The sequence below is a fragment of the Gracilinanus agilis genome, chromosome 1 (genome assembly GCF_016433145.1).
Source record: "Gracilinanus agilis isolate LMUSP501 chromosome 1, AgileGrace, whole genome shotgun sequence".
Lineage (NCBI taxonomy): Eukaryota > Metazoa > Chordata > Mammalia > Didelphimorphia > Didelphidae > Gracilinanus > Gracilinanus agilis.
Window position 1 is genome coordinate 255716190 of NC_058130.1, and position 18318 is coordinate 255734507.

General features: G+C 34.3%; 2 protein-coding genes across 2 annotated transcripts in view; one reads left to right on the forward strand and one right to left on the reverse strand.

Annotated features, from left to right (window-relative positions):
- The window catches only part of B9D1 (B9 domain containing 1), a 96146-nt gene extending 95258 nt beyond the window's left edge, over window positions 1-888 (forward strand). The window contains exon 7 of the mRNA XM_044661212.1: window positions 828-888. Coding sequence (XP_044517147.1) covers window positions 828-862 — 35 coding nt within the window. The 3' untranslated portion in view covers window positions 863-888. The remainder of the gene's footprint in view (window positions 1-827) is intronic.
- The window catches only part of EPN2 (epsin 2), a 62600-nt gene that overhangs the window by 26618 nt on the left and 17664 nt on the right, over window positions 1-18318 (reverse strand). Inside the window, exons 3-5 of the mRNA XM_044661191.1 lie at window positions 3013-3125; window positions 780-872; window positions 281-437 (exon numbers count right to left, since the gene is read on the reverse strand). Coding sequence (XP_044517126.1) covers window positions 281-437; window positions 780-872; window positions 3013-3125 — 363 coding nt within the window. The remainder of the gene's footprint in view (window positions 1-280; window positions 438-779; window positions 873-3012; window positions 3126-18318) is intronic.

Below are 18318 nucleotides of genomic sequence, written 5' to 3' on the forward strand. Positions count from 1 at the left end.
GGGTGGGGGGGTGAGGGGTGTGCCTGTTTTGGGTTCAAATGTGGCCTCAGACTCTTCCTAGTTATGTGACCCTGAGCAAGTCACTTAACCTCAACTGCCTAGCCCTTAACTGCTCTTCTGCTTTAGAATCAATATACTATTTATTCTATGACGAAAAGGTAAGAGTTAAAAAAAATCATGAACAACTAAGCTAATTAAGAAATAAGAGCTAAAAAGAAACTATAACAACCCAAGCCCCCTTTAGTGTATGATTACTAAATATGGTTAAAGATCTTTTTACCAAATGATTGCCAAGGGTCTGAAGTAGTTGATGTAGTTGCAGCTCCTCCCCAGGGATCAGTTTGGTTGGTTACAGTTGATGTTCCCCATGGTTCTTCTTTCTGAGGGGCAGCAGCTGAATTGGGTAGAGCATCCATCAAATCCAAAAGAGTATTATGCTATGAGGAGAAGGAAGCAATGCTTTTAGGTCAAACAAACAAAAAACCCTGTAAAAATGAACAAAAAAACCCACCAAAACAAAACAAATAGCTGTCCAAGACTAAAACCTCTTCATTGATATTTTATGCTAGCTACAAATACATTAGTTTACTCTTGCTTACAGTAGATGAATTTTTTTTGAATGATGACATTACCATACTATCTATGATGAAATTCTATTAAAACACAATGCACTATATAAAATTCAGGGTATCTTAGAAAAAAATATGTAACTTGTTAGGACCAAATTAGAATGTATCTAGAGGATTTTGCTAGCATTATTGTTCTATTGTCATTTTTACCTCTTTTTTTCTTGGAATTTTAACAGTATCTCTACGACTTTCTTCCAGGGCCATTTGTAACCTTAGGTCATCTCCACGTCTGAGACGTTCTTCCTGAAATGGATAAGGGCATTTGGAATTGATTTTATTACAAAAAAGTTATCATTTAAGTAAAAAAAAATACTATTTATTAATGTGAAGTTCCATTTGTGTGTTAATTTAAAATAAAAATGAGAAAAAAGTGAAGGGGAAGGGCTATGGTTTTTTTGTGCCACAATTATAATGGCTTAGAAAAAGCTTTGGATATTCATTGTGATACTTCAATCTATCATCAATGACTGATTCCACTAGTTCAGAGACAACTCTAAGGAATATTAAATAAGTTAAGTTTGTTTTTGACATCTTATCATTCTTTTTAGTACCCTTGCTGCTCACCCACTTCTCTCACATAGGCCCTATGTCCCATTTGACAGTTTTCAGATATATTTGAAAATTTTTCTGGCCAGGATAACATTGTACAAAGAATTTTGTGATCAAATTTTGATGTTTTCCTCTCTCAAGTATCAACTATAAAATTACATGTATGCCAAAATACTTGATATATAACTCTGGGGTGAAAACTGGTTTAAATTATTTGAATTTCGTCCAAAATTTCCTTATCTTCCTTTAATCCTGAAGTTATTTCACACTCCTGCTCACCTTATCACCAAATACTCTCTCTTTATTTCAGATATTAGTGGCCCAGATTAGTTTGAGAAATATTGACTAAAGTGTTAGTGGTCAGAATGATGTCTTCCCTCCCAATTATATTTACACTAAAAAAAAACAAAACAAAACAAAAAAAAACAACAAAACCCTTACCTTCTGTTTTAGAAATGATACTAAGTATTGGTTCCAAGGCAGAAGAGCAGTATGGGCTAGACAACTGGGGTTAAGTGACTTGACCAGGGTAACACAACTAGGAAGTGGCTGGGGTCAGATTTGAACCCAGGACCTCTCATCTTCAGGTCTGGTTCTCTGTCCACCTAGCAGCTCTTATATTTACACTTTTTTAATATTTATACTTTTAATAAAAATTATTAAAGATTTAAAAAGCTTTCAAGTCTCAGGGGGTCTGGGTTTTTTTTTGGGTGACCTTCCTAGTATATTACAAATACTATAACACAGGTGATTATTTATTGTGAAGTTGACCCTGTGACAATTCATAATGAAATTAAGATCACCGATGACTGAAAGAGTATAGCATAAATCAAATTTAAAGTGACTCAAAAAAAAAAAAAAAGGTTAAGTCCTACCCACAACACAATCTGTGGATGCTGCCTTTCTGATATTCTAAGATTCTGAAATTGCATTCCAAATGAAGTATCACCAATGATAACAAAAATACATCAGTATAACATCTTATCCAACTGACAAAGGATAAAGAAGTTATTATAAAAAAATTTTAATGCAATTTCTTTACTTACTGTACCAGGTTGCCATTAAGTGTCCAAAGTTACAATTTTGGAAAGTGAAAATCAGTTTTACCTCTCTAAATAGTAAAAAATAAACCTTTTCTTCAATTTCAAATTTCATTCACAATTACATAATTTTGTCAAATAAGGAAGGTATTTTTCTGACAACTAATAATGTGATGTGATGTCATGAGCATTCTCCGTTGTCTATCCAATGACCAAAGCATTGGACAGTACTCATTTAGAATGTGGTGGTCAGAGACAGCATTGATGTTTTAAACCTATGTGTAGGCTTGGGGAGATAAATCTCTAATAAATCTAATTGAATAACAAATAATCTATTTAAAGGGGTTGCCTTCTAATTCTCTTAAAAATTTACCCTTTTATAGGAGCAATTTAAAATACTTAATAACCACTTAACTTATTAGAGGAAAGTGCTATCTTTTTAGAAGTCAATAATGTTTTTAACAATATTTCTGAAATATGGCTTTGACTGCTTTTTGCCTTTTATCTCTTAGGACTTACAATTCTTTTTTTAAAATTTTTTAAACATTTATTAATATTCATTTTTAACATGGTTACATGATTCATGCTCCTACTTTCCCCTTCATCGCCCTTACAATTCTTACCCAAATACTGCTTCCCCTCCAGACAATTCCCATATAGTGGTGCTCTAGGAGAGATGAACTCATGGCAAACAGTGTGTGCTCAAAAAGAACTTAATAAAAGCTTTAGGACAATTTTAATAGGGCTGCTGCCTAAAAAAAAAAAAAAAAAAAAAGCTATCTTGGATAACTGACCTGCTCTGCAACTTCTCTGCTCATTGCTAATGCAAGCTGCAGCTGAAGTTCTTCTTCTCCACTTGTTTGAGGTCGGGCTTGCTCCAGCTCTGAAGAAACACGAGGGGAGGTAGCTGTTGAGGCAATACGACATAGTTATCACAAGCAAAAGACCGCAAAACAATTTATTGCAGCCTACTATTTATTCCCTTTCCAAGAGATTTGCCAAATCTTTACAATATTAAATACATTTTTAAAGAAAGTTGTAATGAGCCTTTAAAGGTAAATACAGAAAACAGATGAATGTGGATATATTTAAAAGTACCTAGCAAAGGATGAAACAATTATTTTAGGCTTATTAATAGTCATAATAATTAAGTCACATGGGGTTGGAAGGTAACTGAACTTAAAAAAGATTAAGTGCCTTACCTATAATAAAATATATTCCTGGAAAGGTAATCAAACAATCAACAAGCATTAATAAAGGCACCTACTATGTGCCAGGAACTATTTTAGGCTCTGGGGATACAAAGACAGAATTCAAACAATTTCTGCCCTCATTAAGCCTATATTCTATCAAGTGAGATAACATGTACATACAGGTAAAGAATAAATACAAAATAAATGGAAGGTGATTTGAGTAGAAAGGGCAATGGATATGTAGGGAACTATCAATAAAATATTTATGTAGAAAGGGAGGCTTGATTGGAGTCCTAAAGAAAACAAGGTATTCTATAAAGTATAGTAAAGAAGTATATTCCAGGCAAATGGGCCAGACAGTGAAAAAGCACAAAGGGGTTAGAATGAAGAATTTAAGAAGCGAAATGTATAGAGACTAAAAAAATGTATAAGTTGGGGCAGGGTGTGAAGAACTTTATATGCTAAACCAAAATTTATATTTTTTCCTAGACACAATATAGAGTCATCACTGGGATTATTGAGTAGGGGAATCATATAGTTAGACCTGCAATTAAAGAAAATCTCTTTGGCAGCTGTGTAGATGAATTAGCATGGGGATATGGCAGAAGACCAATTGGGAGGCAACTGCAATAGTTCAGGCTCTTAGAGGTGATGAGGGCCCCAGCTAAGGTAATGACTTTGTAAGTAATGAGAAGGCAATGGATACCAGAAGTGTTGTGAAACCAAACACAATAAAATTTGACTATGTAAGAGGAGTTGAGGAAAATGCTCAGGCCATGACCTGAGACAACGGAATGATGGTATGTGATAGCCCTGACAAAAAAATTCAGAAATGAGGCAAAGCTTTGAGTAAAAAATAAGTTGTTTTATACATACTGAGCTACAGATATCTACAGGGCATATTATTTGCAATGTTCAATAGGTAGCTAGAGATATGGCAGTCACCTGCAGAGAGATTATTAAATTCGTGGTAGCTGATGAGATCACCAAGTGAGAATATATATAGAGAAGAGAAAATGGTGGAAGAAGAGCATCTAGAATCCAGTTAGAAGGTATGATGTAGATGAGTGCCCAGTGGATTGGGAGCCAGGGCTGGAAATGGGAGGTCTCAGGTTCAAATCTGGCCTCAAACACTTCCTATTAGGGTGACCCTGAGCAAGTCACTTAACCCCAATTGCCTAGCACTTAGCACTCTTCTGACTTAGTATGATTCTAAGACAATAGGTAAAGGTTTGAGACAGGCAGAAAATGAGAAATCAGACAGGTAGGAGAACAGGAGAGAGTAGTATCACAGAACCTCAGATAAAAGAGACTATCCAGAAAGAGAAGTTCAGTAATGTCAAAAACATGTCAGAGAAATCAAAGATGATTGAGAAAAGACCACCAGAGTCAGCAAATTAAGATAAGTAATATTGGAAACAATCCCCAAGGCTTATGATAAAAAATGCCATCTGCCTCCAGAGAAAGAACTGATGGAGTCTGAATGCAAACTGAAATATACTATATTTTACTTTCTTCATTTTGCTTTTTTTTTTTGTGTTCTCTTCTATAAATAATTTACATGGGGAAATGTTTTAATGCACATGTTGCATAGGTAAAACCTATTGCTTGCCATCTGAGAGAAGGAAAGGGATAATTTGGCTCAAACTTAAAAAAAAAAAACCCAAAGGTCAAAAATTGTTTTTACATATAACTGAGGGAAAAAACAAAATATTAAAAAGCTAAAAAAATTAATATTAGGCAAAGTATTTCATTTTTTATTTGAAATTCTTTAATTAATTTAGAATATTTTTCCATGGTTACATGATTCATGTTCTTTCCCTTCTCTCCTGTATCCAATGAGTAATTCCACTAGATTTTACATGTGTCATTGATCAAGACTTATTTCCATATTGTTAATATTAGCATTATGGTGATTGCTTAGAGTCTACATCCCCAATCATATCCCCACCGACCCATGTGATCAATCAGTTGTTTTTCTTCTGTGTTTCTACTCCCACAGTTCTTTCTCTGGATGTGAATAGTGTTCTTTCTCATAAGTCCCTCAGAACTGTCCTGGATCGTTACATTGCTGATAGTAGAGAAGCCCATTACATTCAATTGTGGGCAAAGTATTTCAATGAAATAAGATTGGGTTTTTAAAATAAGATTACAAAGGTTGATCAATTAAAATTTTTCATTCAAAATGGCATTCAAGAAATAAGAACACTATAAATATATTCACTCTAAACTTTTCTGATTTGCAAGGACACGCGGATAAGAGAACTCAGACTTTTAAAAAGTATATAGAAAATAAAGACAATTGTAATGGCAATAGCACAATTTATTCAACATTTTTTAAAAATGCAATACTGGGGGCACCTAGGTGGTTACAGAGAGTGAGGCCTAGAAACAGGAGATCCTGGATTCAAATCTAGCCTCAGCTAGTACCTAACCCCACCACTGCTGAGGCTCTTACTACTCTTCTGCCGTGGAACCAATATTTAGTTTCAATTCTAAGGCAGAAGGTATGGGTTTAAAAGAAATACAACAATATATATTTCTAAAAATATATACATTGAAGTTTCTATATAACTTCTTGGCTGACTTAAGGAATCCTATTTTAAATAGTACTTAATACCTCACAGGACTATGTTAGAATCAAAACAAATAATATCAGAAAGGTATTTTGAAAACCTTAAAACCTCTACATAAATGCTAACTAACTGTTATTAATATCATTATCCAGGACTGCAGATATAGCTATAAAAGTTATAGGGAGGGGGCAGCTGGGTAGCTCAGTGGAGTGAGAGTCAGGCCTAGAGACAGGAGGTCCTAGGTTCAAACCCAGCCTCAGCCACTTCCCAGCTGTGTGACCCTGGGCAAATCACTTGACCCCCATTGCCCACCCTTACCAATCTTCCACCTATGAGACAATACACCGAAGTACAAGGGTTTAGAAAAAAAAAGTTATAGGGAATTGAGTTAAATTTGTACCAACCTCAAGACATCACGATTTTTTAAATTGTTATTAGAAAATTCTTAATTTGAGCCATTTTTATCACAGAGGGTCAAAATAATCCTGGTTCATTGATTATCAGTTATTTGTGCTTTAATTAATACATTTCCCTATAAATACTATCTCATAAAAATAATAAAGGGAATATAATAAATCTTCACACACTAAATTGTAAATACACTATAAAAATCTTTCTTCTTCACTTTCCTCCAGTCTAGCTCAGAGAAGCAACAAGTCACGTGACATAGGTAGTAGAATGTTTCAGGAAGGCCAAACTACTGCTACCACACATCCCTTTGGATTCCTGTGGCTGCAGCTCAAGACTCTATGTCCTAAAGTCAAAGGAAATGACACCTCCTAGACCACCAATCCTACTTCCAAGTATGACCCTGTAACCTGCAAATTCTTCTATCAAGAGATAGACTAGGCAATTGCCACTAGTGCTCTAGGTGCTCCCTCTTCAAAAGACTCAGCTATTACACAGAAATTTTCTCTACTGAAGTCCTTGGAACTAGTAAACAGTTGACTCCATGGTTTTATCAACAGAAATGACATTTGCATTACCATTTGCTTTGCCACTGCAACATAAGGATCACTGAGACTCCATTTTTCCCACAGCTGAACCTATATTTGTTATCTCTATTAAAATATGAGTTCCTTGTCAGCAGGAACTATTTTGCTTTTCTCATTATAATCCCAGCACTTGACACAGTACACTTAAATGGTTTTTTTCATTCATTAAATAGATCTATATTTAATCCACTGGATAATTCATATGATTTATATCTTTAAACCATGATCTCTATATCAACAACTCTCAAATCTTTATCAACAGGATTTGCTCAACTCCAATTTGCAACAAGTTATGGAAGTTCATTTAGATAACCTACCATTATATCATCTTCAATATCTTTTTTAAATTGCTCATTTTCTTCATAAGCTAACTACCCTACGCAAACTATCTTTTTTTTTATTACCACCATTCTTTGGTTTTTTTCCCCATCTTGAAATCTTTACTCTCCTTGATTGTCTATAATCAGTAAACCAGTAAGAACACATCAATTCATTTTAAATGCTTCATGAAATAATCTATACCTACTGCTATCACAATCTTACTATGTATGGTCTCATTTAAACTAACCTAGATTGTCACAATACCCTAAATTATAATCCAGTCTACCTCCCTCTACTCTAACCCATTTGGCATAGTACTGTTACAAAGACTGTATCTTGTCACTTCCCTATTTAAGGCATACCTAATGTAGAAGTTCTTTACTTCTCTGAATAGTCCCCAAAGAAAGACTTTTTATTTAAGTCAGACTGTTTTTACTGTCCTTCTCACATGCAGATTTTCAACATACTACAATTTTCTCCTCCATTTCTTTGCTTATTATATTTTTTCCTATTTTGAACAGAGTGCTGAAAAAAATAAATCATGAAAAACCTATGTTTGAGTCCCATCTCTTGCAAGTTAACACTGACTGGGGAGCAGAAAGGGTTATCTCAGTATTAAAAAATATCCAAGAAGTTGTAAGTAAGAAACTGTTGTGTTTATGTCATTACTGATATGGCTTTATGTTTCTGATGTTGCCCCTGTTACTAATGCTGTTTTCCTGTTACTAATGCTGTTTTCATCTAGAGACTTGCTGTATGTAAACTGATCCAGATATTATTCTCATTACAGATACCATGCTTTTTTTTTTAAAAAGATTTTTATATTCAGCTTACACTGCTTTTGGATTTCTTTAGACTTCTTCACACCCCCATACCAGCCATTTTCTAGCTAACCTCTCACAAACACCATCAGAGAGACCTTCCTAAGTCAGACCTTATAGTCAATCTAACCCTAAATTTTGCTTCTAACAAGGGTTTACAACTTTGGTGTCATTTGTGACTCTCCATTTTCCACCTGTGGTTTTACCATACCCTTGGAACTAGAGATTCCATTACTTCCAAGGTAAAGTAATTATTATTCCTTATATCATAAGGAGTCCAATGATGAGTCCCAACAATATCAAAATATCTGGTGCAGGCCTTTTTGTATTAGGGAAAAAATTGGAAACAAAGTAAAGGTCCAATAACTAGGGAATAAACAATAATGGTACAGGAATATAATGGAATATTACTATGCTTACTTTAAGGATGAATACAGAGAAGAATGGGAAAATCCATATTGGTAAGATATACATGAACTAATGAAGAAGTAAAACCAAGAAATATAAAAAGAAAGAATAACCACGTAATGAATGATGCAGAAGTGTAAAGAATAACCTGGCTTGAAAGAATATTAGAAAACACTCCCACCCCAACTTTTGTTTGAAGAAGTAGTTAGGTCCACAAGTATTGCACATTGAATATATTTTCAAACTTTTTTGATGTAATGATCAGTTATGCTGACACCCCCCCCCCTTTTTCCCCCTTTAAAAATATTGTTATATGGAATGGTTATTTGGAAGGGAGAGGGGAAGAGATCCTGCAGAAAAATTATAGTGATGTTTAAAAAATATATATAAATAAAAATGTTCTTTAAAATATTGGGGTGAGGGGACAGCTCAGGAGATAGAATACCTTGCCTGGAGACAGGAGGCACTGGGTTCAAATGTGACCTAAGATATTTCCTGCCTGTGTGATCCTGGGCAAGTCACTTAACTCCAATCGCCTAGCCTCTCTTCTGCTTTATTACTGATACATAGTATTAAATCTTGGAAGATGAAGGTTTAAAAAAATTATATATATGAAAGCCAAGTGTGATGGCACACAATTCTGCAATTCCTCCTACTAGAAAGGATAAGGCAGGATGGTCATTTGAGTTTGGGAGTTCTGAACTACAAAAAAATAGTTAAAAAAGCCAATAGGGGAATCTTCACCAAGTCTAGCACCAATTTGGTGAGCCATCCCTAAAAGGTGAGTAGGGTATGGGGTGGACACAAGAATGACTAAGGATGGACAAATCCACACATGTTGGAAATAGAGGTCAAAATCTAGGTGATTAGCAGTACAGTACAGCCCATGAATGGCTAATGCAAAGGTGAGATAGGGAGATACAGTCTTTACGTTAAAAAAAAAAAAGAGGTAGGGAATTAATAGGCAGAGGCAAGAAGAGGAAAAGGGAAAAGAGGATAAAGAGAGAGGACAGAATTGGGAAAAAAAAAGTAAAAAAATTCAGTCATGGAAGACAGATTAGAAAGGGAGCATTTAAAAGGAAAAAAAGAAAGAAACCCAGCAACTTAAATCTGGGGTGGGTAAAGAAAAGGTAAAAGAGTAGGAGAAGACCATTTCAATAAATAAATAGTATTTATTTCTTTCATCACCTTTTTTCTTTGTAATATGAAATGGGATAGATGGGGAAATAAAGTAAATATAATAATTTATTATGACAAGAAAAAAACTACTTTAATAATCATAACTGTGAATGTGAATAGGATGAACTCATCCATAAAATGGAGGGTAGTGGAAGACTAGAATCCAACAACATTCTGTTTACGAGAAACCCACTTGAAACATAAGGACTCACAAAGAATTAGGATGAGCTAAAGAATCTATGAAATCTAAGGTGAATACCAAAAAAGTAGGAGTTATGATCTCAGACAAGGTAAAAGAAAACAAGACATGGTAAAAAGAGCTAAGCAGGGAAACTGCATTATGTTTATAAAGATATCATAAATAGTAAAATAATGTGTATATACACAAATATATATATATGTAACACACACACACACACACACACACACACACACACACCCCCAAGTGATAAAGCATTTAAATAAAGGAAAAGCTAAATGAACCCCCAGGGAGAACAACTAAAATAATAACTGTTCTTAATGTGCCTCTTTCAGATTTAGATAAATCTAAACAAAAGTTAAGAGTATTTATTATGTGTCAAGTACTGTGCTAAGTGATGAGGTTAGAAATACATAAGCATGAAGGGAAGACAAAAAAGAAAGGGGTGGATCAATATGTCATGGTATGGAGAGGCTTGGAAGTGGCATGAAATGTAAGTTTGGGATGAGTACAAAATGATGGCCTGACTTCAGGAAACATGATGAAGAGATTGTAGCTATGTTAGCTTTCTGGCAATTAGTTAATGGGAATTAAAAAAAATACATATTTCTTAGAACCTTTACAAAAATTGAAAAGTCACAAACCCACAACAAAACAAAAATTATCATCAATAAAAATAGTTTGAGTGGCAACTAGGTGGCTCAGTGGATTAAAAGTCAGGCCTAGAAATGAGAGGTCCTGGATTCAAATCTGACCTCAGACACTTCCTAGCTATAGGACCCTGGGCAAGTCTCTTAATCGCCATTGCTTAGCCCTTATTGCCCTTCTATCTTGGAACCAAAAAACAGTATTGATTCTAAGACAGAAGGTAAGAATTCTTTTAAAAAATAATATGAAGAAAGAATTCTGATTGAAGGGTTAAATAGTATAAACTTAAAGAATACAGGGTTACTTAATAAATTGTAAAAACAATAGAAAATTTATCAAAAAAAAAAACAATATGCCAAAACTTGTAGGATGAATTCAAAGCATTGCTTATTGGTAAATTTATTTCTCTAAACATGATCTTCTACAAAACAAGATCAAAATATTAATGAATTAGGCATATGTAACTTTTTTTAAATGAGGAAAAAAATCAAAAAGCCCTAGAAACAAAAATTCAAATACTAAAATCAAAATAAATAAGAAAAACTGAATTAATAAATAAAGTCAGTTATTTTTAAAAGAACCTATTAGCTAATTTCATTGGGAGGAGATTAAATTACTATTAAAAATGAAACAAAAATCACCACAGATGAAAGAGCAAAGAAGACAAAGGGAAAAAGAACTGAGTAATTTGGTGTTGCTCTGTTTTAAGAGGAAAGATATAAAGAAAGGAAAGTGAATTTTTACAGAAAAAGGAAAGAAAATTTTTACACTTCCAAGCACTTTGAAAAATTATGATCATTTTTGCCAGGAAATACATTACTTTTGGTCCCCTACCATAATTCAGCAGTGCCAAAAATTAATTGTACATGGTTCTGAATAGAAATACATTAGACAAATAAGACCTCTTGTCTTCTATACTTTCCAGCAAATTAAGCAATACTGAAGATACTTTAAATATTTTTAGTCTTCTCTTATTAATAGTAAAAAATGAATTACATTTAAAAGATGCTCAGATCTATGTCATAAGTGGCATATTAAAACAGAAGTTAAAAGAATATCCCTCACTATTAGTTTAGTTAACTAATATATAGCTTTAAATTCTACTGTCATCAGTATTCATAGCCACCAACTCTTGTATATCAGCTGAGCACTACACAACACGTCTTAGTTGCAAGGATTCTAGCATAAAGGTTATTGCCTTAGTAACAGTATCTTTATCACACAAAGAATCCCTTATGCCATTGCACATGACAGTTAACTCAGATGTTTATGTAAGATGGGCCTGAATAGATCAATTCTAACCTATTAAGCCCAGCTTTGTAATCACTTTAAAGAATTTTGAGGTTCATTACACTCTCTAGGCCACATGGGAAAAAAAGTCTGGGATAGTTGCTACCACTGGCATAAAAGTTACTGGCTCTGCTTTCTCATAAGTCACTCTCTGGGGAGTAAAGAAATAATTTCCAACTTCAACTAATCACTAAAGAATGCTCTCGGCTCTTTCTGCTACCAGTTATTTTGTCATCTATATAATGTTTATTGATATATTTTGGCATGACTCAAAACTATCTGGAAAATGTTAAAGGCTTCAATTTCTATAGTTAAGGGATTATTATCAAAAATGCACTATTTTTATTAAAGTTTTAACTAAAACTTAAAAGAAAAAACTAAAAGTCAAACCTTTTCACTAACATTCATTCATTCAGCAATAAAAAACTCCCCAAACTATATCAGACACTGGTCATATTTAAATTAAGTTTATTTAATTAATGTAGAATATTTTTCCATGGTTACATGATTCATGTTCCTTCTCTACCCTCCTCCTACTCCCCCCCCTCCAATAGCCAACGAGCAATTCCACTGGGTTTTACATGTGTATCAAATAGATCAAGACCTATTTCCATATTAATATTTGCACTAGGGTGATCGTTTAGTATCTACATCCCCAATCATATCCCCATTGAACCATGTGATCAAGCAAATGTTTTTCTTCTGTGTTTCTACTCCCACAGTTCTTTCTCTGGATGTGGATAGTGTTCTTTCTCATAAGTCCCTCAGAATTGTCCTGGATCACTGCATTGCTGCTAGTAGAGAAGTCCACTACATGTGATTGTACCACAGTGTATCAGTCTCTGTGTACAATGTTCTCCTGGTTCCGTTCCTTTTGCTCTGCATGAATTCCTGGAGGTCATTCCAGTTAGCATGGAATTCCTTCAGTTCATTATTTCTTTTAGCTCAATAGTATTCCATCACGAACAGATACCACAATTTGTTCACCATGCCCTAATCAAAAGACATCCATCCCCTCATTTTCCAATTTTTTGCTGTCACAAAGAGCGCAGCTATGAATATTTTTGTACAAATCTTTTTCACTGGTCATATTTAGAAAGACTATTCCTATCTGATCTCTCTACTCTTTTAAAATTATTTTTAATTTAGAATATTTTTCCATGGTTATATGATCCCACCTCCTGAAGCTGACAAGCAGCTCCACTGGGTTTTACATGTATCATTGTTTAAAACCTATTTCCATGTTATTCATATTTGCGGTAGAGTGATCCTTTAACATCAAAACCCTAATTATATCCCCATCAAACTACGTGATTGATCATATGTTTTTCTTCTGTGTTTCCGCTCCCACAGTTCTTTCTCTGGATGTGGATAGCGTTTCTTTCTCATAAGTTCCTCTGGATTGTCCTGGGTCATTGCATTGCTGCTAGTAAAAGTCTATTACATTTGATTGTGCCATAATGTATCAGTCTCTCTGTACAGTGTTCTCCTGGTTCTGCTCCTTTTGCTCTGCATCAATTCCTGGTCTGATCTCTACTCATGAAGCTCAAGATAAATAAATTTGTCTTTGATAATCTACTTGCCTACCTATATAGTAGACATTTACTTCCAAGATCTATAAATTCATTACTGCATATGTTGCATCCATTGATAAGAGTATAATAATCCTCTATACCTTAGAGGGAATCCTCTAAGCCTCAGACTAATTCAGAACAGAACAAAAACAAATACATACATCACCTGATGGCTAGTCCTCTGATAATAAGCTTCTATGGATCTAGCTAAAGTGATCCCCAGATGGCAGACTCACCATCACTGGATCTGTACTGAAAACTTTTCTGAGTCTTGCTAGAACTTAACAAAACTTGTGTTTTGATGAAAATCATTTGAAAACACAATATTATCTCTATACTCACAAAATGAAATAATGGAGTAGGAATCCAATGGATTTCAAACTTTAAAGATTATTAATCTTATGGAATGGTGTTGTCTTACTCCTTACCAAAGCTAATCTCTCTACTTATTCAAGTGATCACATTCCATCCTATTTCCTCCAACAGATTGCTCCCTCTATCATCTCCACTCCTTCACTTATTTTCAATCTCTTCCTCTCCATGGGCTCATTCCCAACATGTTCGTGTTTTCCCTCATCCTGAAAAAAATCCTCATTTAATCTTTCTAAACCTGCTAACTATAATCCAGTCTCTTCTGCCCTTTGGACCTAAACTTCTCAAAAAGGCCAACTCTATTTGGTGCCTTCACTTTCTCTTTCATTTCTTAACTCTTTATTACTGGCTTTTAATCCTATTATTCCACCAAATTTCTCTCCAATTTACTAATGGTTTCCTCCCCCCCCCCAATAAGCTTTTTTGTTATTTTTTAAAAAATATTTTTCCATGTTCACTGGACTCATTTTCTTTCCCTCCCCACTCCTGGGGCCGACAAGCAATTCCACTGGGTCATACAAACGTTATGACTTGATACCTATTTTCCATAGGTTTCGTTTTTGTAATAGAGCAATCTTTTGAAACCAAAATTCCAAATCATATTCCCATAAAAATAAGTGATGTCATGTTTTTCTTCTGCATTTCGACTCCTATAGTTCTTTCTCTCAATGTGGATAGTATTCTTTCTCATAAATCTCTCAGAATTGTCCTGGACTATTGCATGCTACTAGTAGCAAAGTCCATTACATTCGATCATCCCACAATGTTTCACTTTCTGTGTACATCTGCATCAGTTCATGGAGGTTCTTTCAGTTCATATCTAAATCCTTCAGTTCATCACTCCTTACAGCCCAGTAGTATCCCATCACCATCATATACCACAATATGTTCAGCTATTCCCCAATAGAGGGACACCCCCTCATTTTCCAATTTTTCTACCACAAAGACATTCTATGAATATATTTGTATAACCCCTTTTTTATTATCTCTTTGGGGCATAACTTTGTAGTGGTATTGCTGGATGAAAGGGTATGCATTCCTTTAAAGCCCTTTATGCATAGTTCCAAATTGCCTTCTAGAATGGTTGGATCAATTCACAGTTCCACCAGGAATGCATTAGTGTCCCAATTTTGCTACATCCCCTCCAACACTTATTTTCTTTTACTGTCATATTGGCCAATCTGCTAGGTGTGAAGTAGTACCTCAGAGTTGTTTTGATTTGCATTTCTCTATTCAGTATATAGCTTGTTCTCTACACATTTGTTTTGTTTGCTGTCTCCCCCTTAGATTATAATTATAAACTCTGTAAGGGTAGGGACTATCTTCTGCCTTTTTTTTTTATCTCTAACATTTACAATGCCTGGAACATAGTTGGTGCTTAATAAATAATTATTCATTGCCTGAATCTGACAATAAGTTCCCCAAACAAAAATTAGACCTCACAGTTATAAAGTACTTTAAGACTTACAAAATATTTTCTCTATAAGCCTATGAGATAGATAGGGACAGTACTTCCTTTTCACAGGGGGAAAAAAACCAAACTAACATCCAGAAAGGCTAGTTGATTTGTCCACAGCTAGGTAATATTAAAGCTGGGATATGAATGCAGATGCTTATACTTAAAATCAACTGTTCTTTTACTATGTCATGCTGATTCTTAGTTTCTGTCTGTAATAGGTTTTGTCAATTTTAGCTAATTTTGCATTTAAAAAAACTACCACTGTAAAGGTGCCAGGAGGAAATTCTGTTTCCTCTTTTGCTATGTTTGGCAATTTTCCCATAATGTGGTCAACCATTTCCCATTCATGTAACATTAAAAAGGATACCTGAGGATGTGACCTTAGTAATCTAAATGTTTTATCTCTCCCAGCACCTAGAACTGGGTAATAAATTCACACTAAATTGAATAATTAGCCAGCTTTGCATGAAGACACTTCTATTAAAATGGAACTGTAGGTATGGACTAAAACTGGAAACTAACAGTAAGCCACATTAATTCAGTAAAACACCATTATAAATACAGGTAAAGTCCAAAATATAAAATACTTTATTTAAAAATTATTTGTAGCATTTCCAAATAATAAGACCTGTTGTCTGTCTATCTAGCTATAATCCAAGTTCTCTCTCTAATCTGTGCTCTAATAAAGTAGAGCTAACTATATATACATTTAAAATTTTTTTATGAAATCAAAGATAAGGAAGATTCTAAAAGTCTAAATATAACTAAATGACATCATTCCCACATAGATAAGTGGTCAAAGGATATGAACAGAGAGTTCTCAAAAGTAGTCACCATCATACAGAAGAATGCTCCAAAATGACTAAATAACAGACATACAATTCACAACAACCTTGAGGTTTCTTCACCTCATATACTGCAAAGTGGCAAGTCAGTGTTTGCAGAGGTTGTGGAATGATAGACACACTAATACACTGTTAGTGGAGCTGTAAAATGGCACAACCATTCTGATAAAAATGTCATTTTATAGTCATAATTCCAAACTGTTTTCCAAAATGGCTGAATCCTTTGAACCAAATACCCTATAATTGGGTTTATACCCCAAGGAAGCTATCAACAAGAAAGTCCCTATAAATCTCAAAGTATTTATAGCAGCATTTCAGGTAATAGCTAAGAATTGAAAAACAAAATAGATGCCCATCAACTGGCACAACAAACCAGGGTATTGAAAGATAATGAAATATCACTGTACTTTAAGAAACAAAAGTATGTAATAAATACAGAGAAGCATAGAAAGATACAATACTGTATGATCAATTGTGAAAACTTGGCCACTCTCAGCAATGCAATGATCTGGGATAACCCTGAAAGACATGATAGGGAATGCTAACCACCTCCAGAGAAAGAACTATTAGGAGTCAGATGGATGTGGATCAAAGAATACTAGTTTTCACATCAGTGTATTTATGGTTTTGTTTTGGGGTTTTGTACGAGTAGGCTTTTACAACAATGACCAATATGGAAATGTGTTTTGTATGGTAATAAAAACAAAAGAAAATAATATAAAAAAGAAAAATTGCTATTAACTGATGCAGAGCCAAGAAAATAATATTCATAGTAATTCCAATGAGGCAAATCACAGTACACCCCCCAAAAAACAAAAAAAGCACAACGAAATTATAAAGGTCAAGTAGGACTTGAATTAAGAAAGACCCCTTTATTTTAAAATGACAGCAATACAATCAGATAAAGTTAGGGGTAGAATCTTCCCAATTGGTATTACTTGTTTTTCCTACCTTTCTTCCAGTGTTGCATTATTTTCTGAATGACCTACTACATCTAAGTGTTAAACATGTACTATGTCTAGAAGATAGATTTGGCAATTAGATATCACCAGTAACTTTGTAGAGAGCAGTTTTGGTGGAATGATAAGGTTGGAGAATGGACTGTAAGAAGAGTTAGGGGAAAGAAAGTGAAAGCATCTACTTGAGATGGCCTTTCTGATATTATATAGTGATAATTTTTTATATTACATTCTTATAAGGGTGGCTTTAAAAACTTCAAATAACAAAGCCCTGCCAATTTATAAGAAGAAATAAACTAAAGAATTAAAAAACAAAGTCTAAAATACTGCTTTATTTTTTACAAAACATGTGATAGGGAACTCCTAGTGAAGAACTAACATGAACTGGTGCTTTCTCTGCCACTTACAGAACTGTCTGGAGCACTGAGAAATTCAACTGAGTTAAATGGCTTGCCCATGATCACAGTCAATATATGACAGAGTTAGGACTTTTTAAGCCTATCTGGCTATCCACTATACCATGCCGCCTTTCCTAAAATGTTTAAAGAGAGGACTAGATAACCTCTTAGGTCTCTTCCAGCTGATCATTGGACCTGCTTGAATGACTTATTTTTATTACAAAATTAACAATGCCAAATCTGAACTCATCTCTGAATAAGCTTCCATGTCTCGGTAAAAAATAATTCAGTTAAAATATTAAATATCTACTGCATCTAAGGTTTTGTGGCAAGGGCATAGCTAGAGTGGAAAGAATGCCATGTCTAGAGTTGAAAGATTTTTTTTATGTTTATTGCATTTTTTTATTTTGATAAATATAATTAACTATTTCCCAATTACATTTCAAATTTTTTATTCAGATATTTTATTTTCCCAATTACATGTAATAATTTTCAACATGTTTTCCAAAATTACAAAACCCAAAATAAACTAATGTGAAAGATATTATGCTTATCTGGCACCTGTGGAGTCAGAGGATTTGGGGGTAAAATCCTACCTCTGAAATTGTGTGTGACTTTAGGCACATCAACCTCCCTGGGTTAGCTGCCTCAGCTGTAAAATGAAGAGATTGGACTAGATGTCCTCTGAAGTTCTTTCCAGTTGCACGATAATCACATTGCTCACAGGCTAGAAAGTTTGGAACTATCTATGACTTATTTCCTCATATCCAGGTTCAGACCTACCCCTTTTCAAGACATTCCTGTTGCTGAGTAAAACAGTTTTCTTTCCTTTCCATTCCTGTGTTACTGGCTGTCAGATTGAT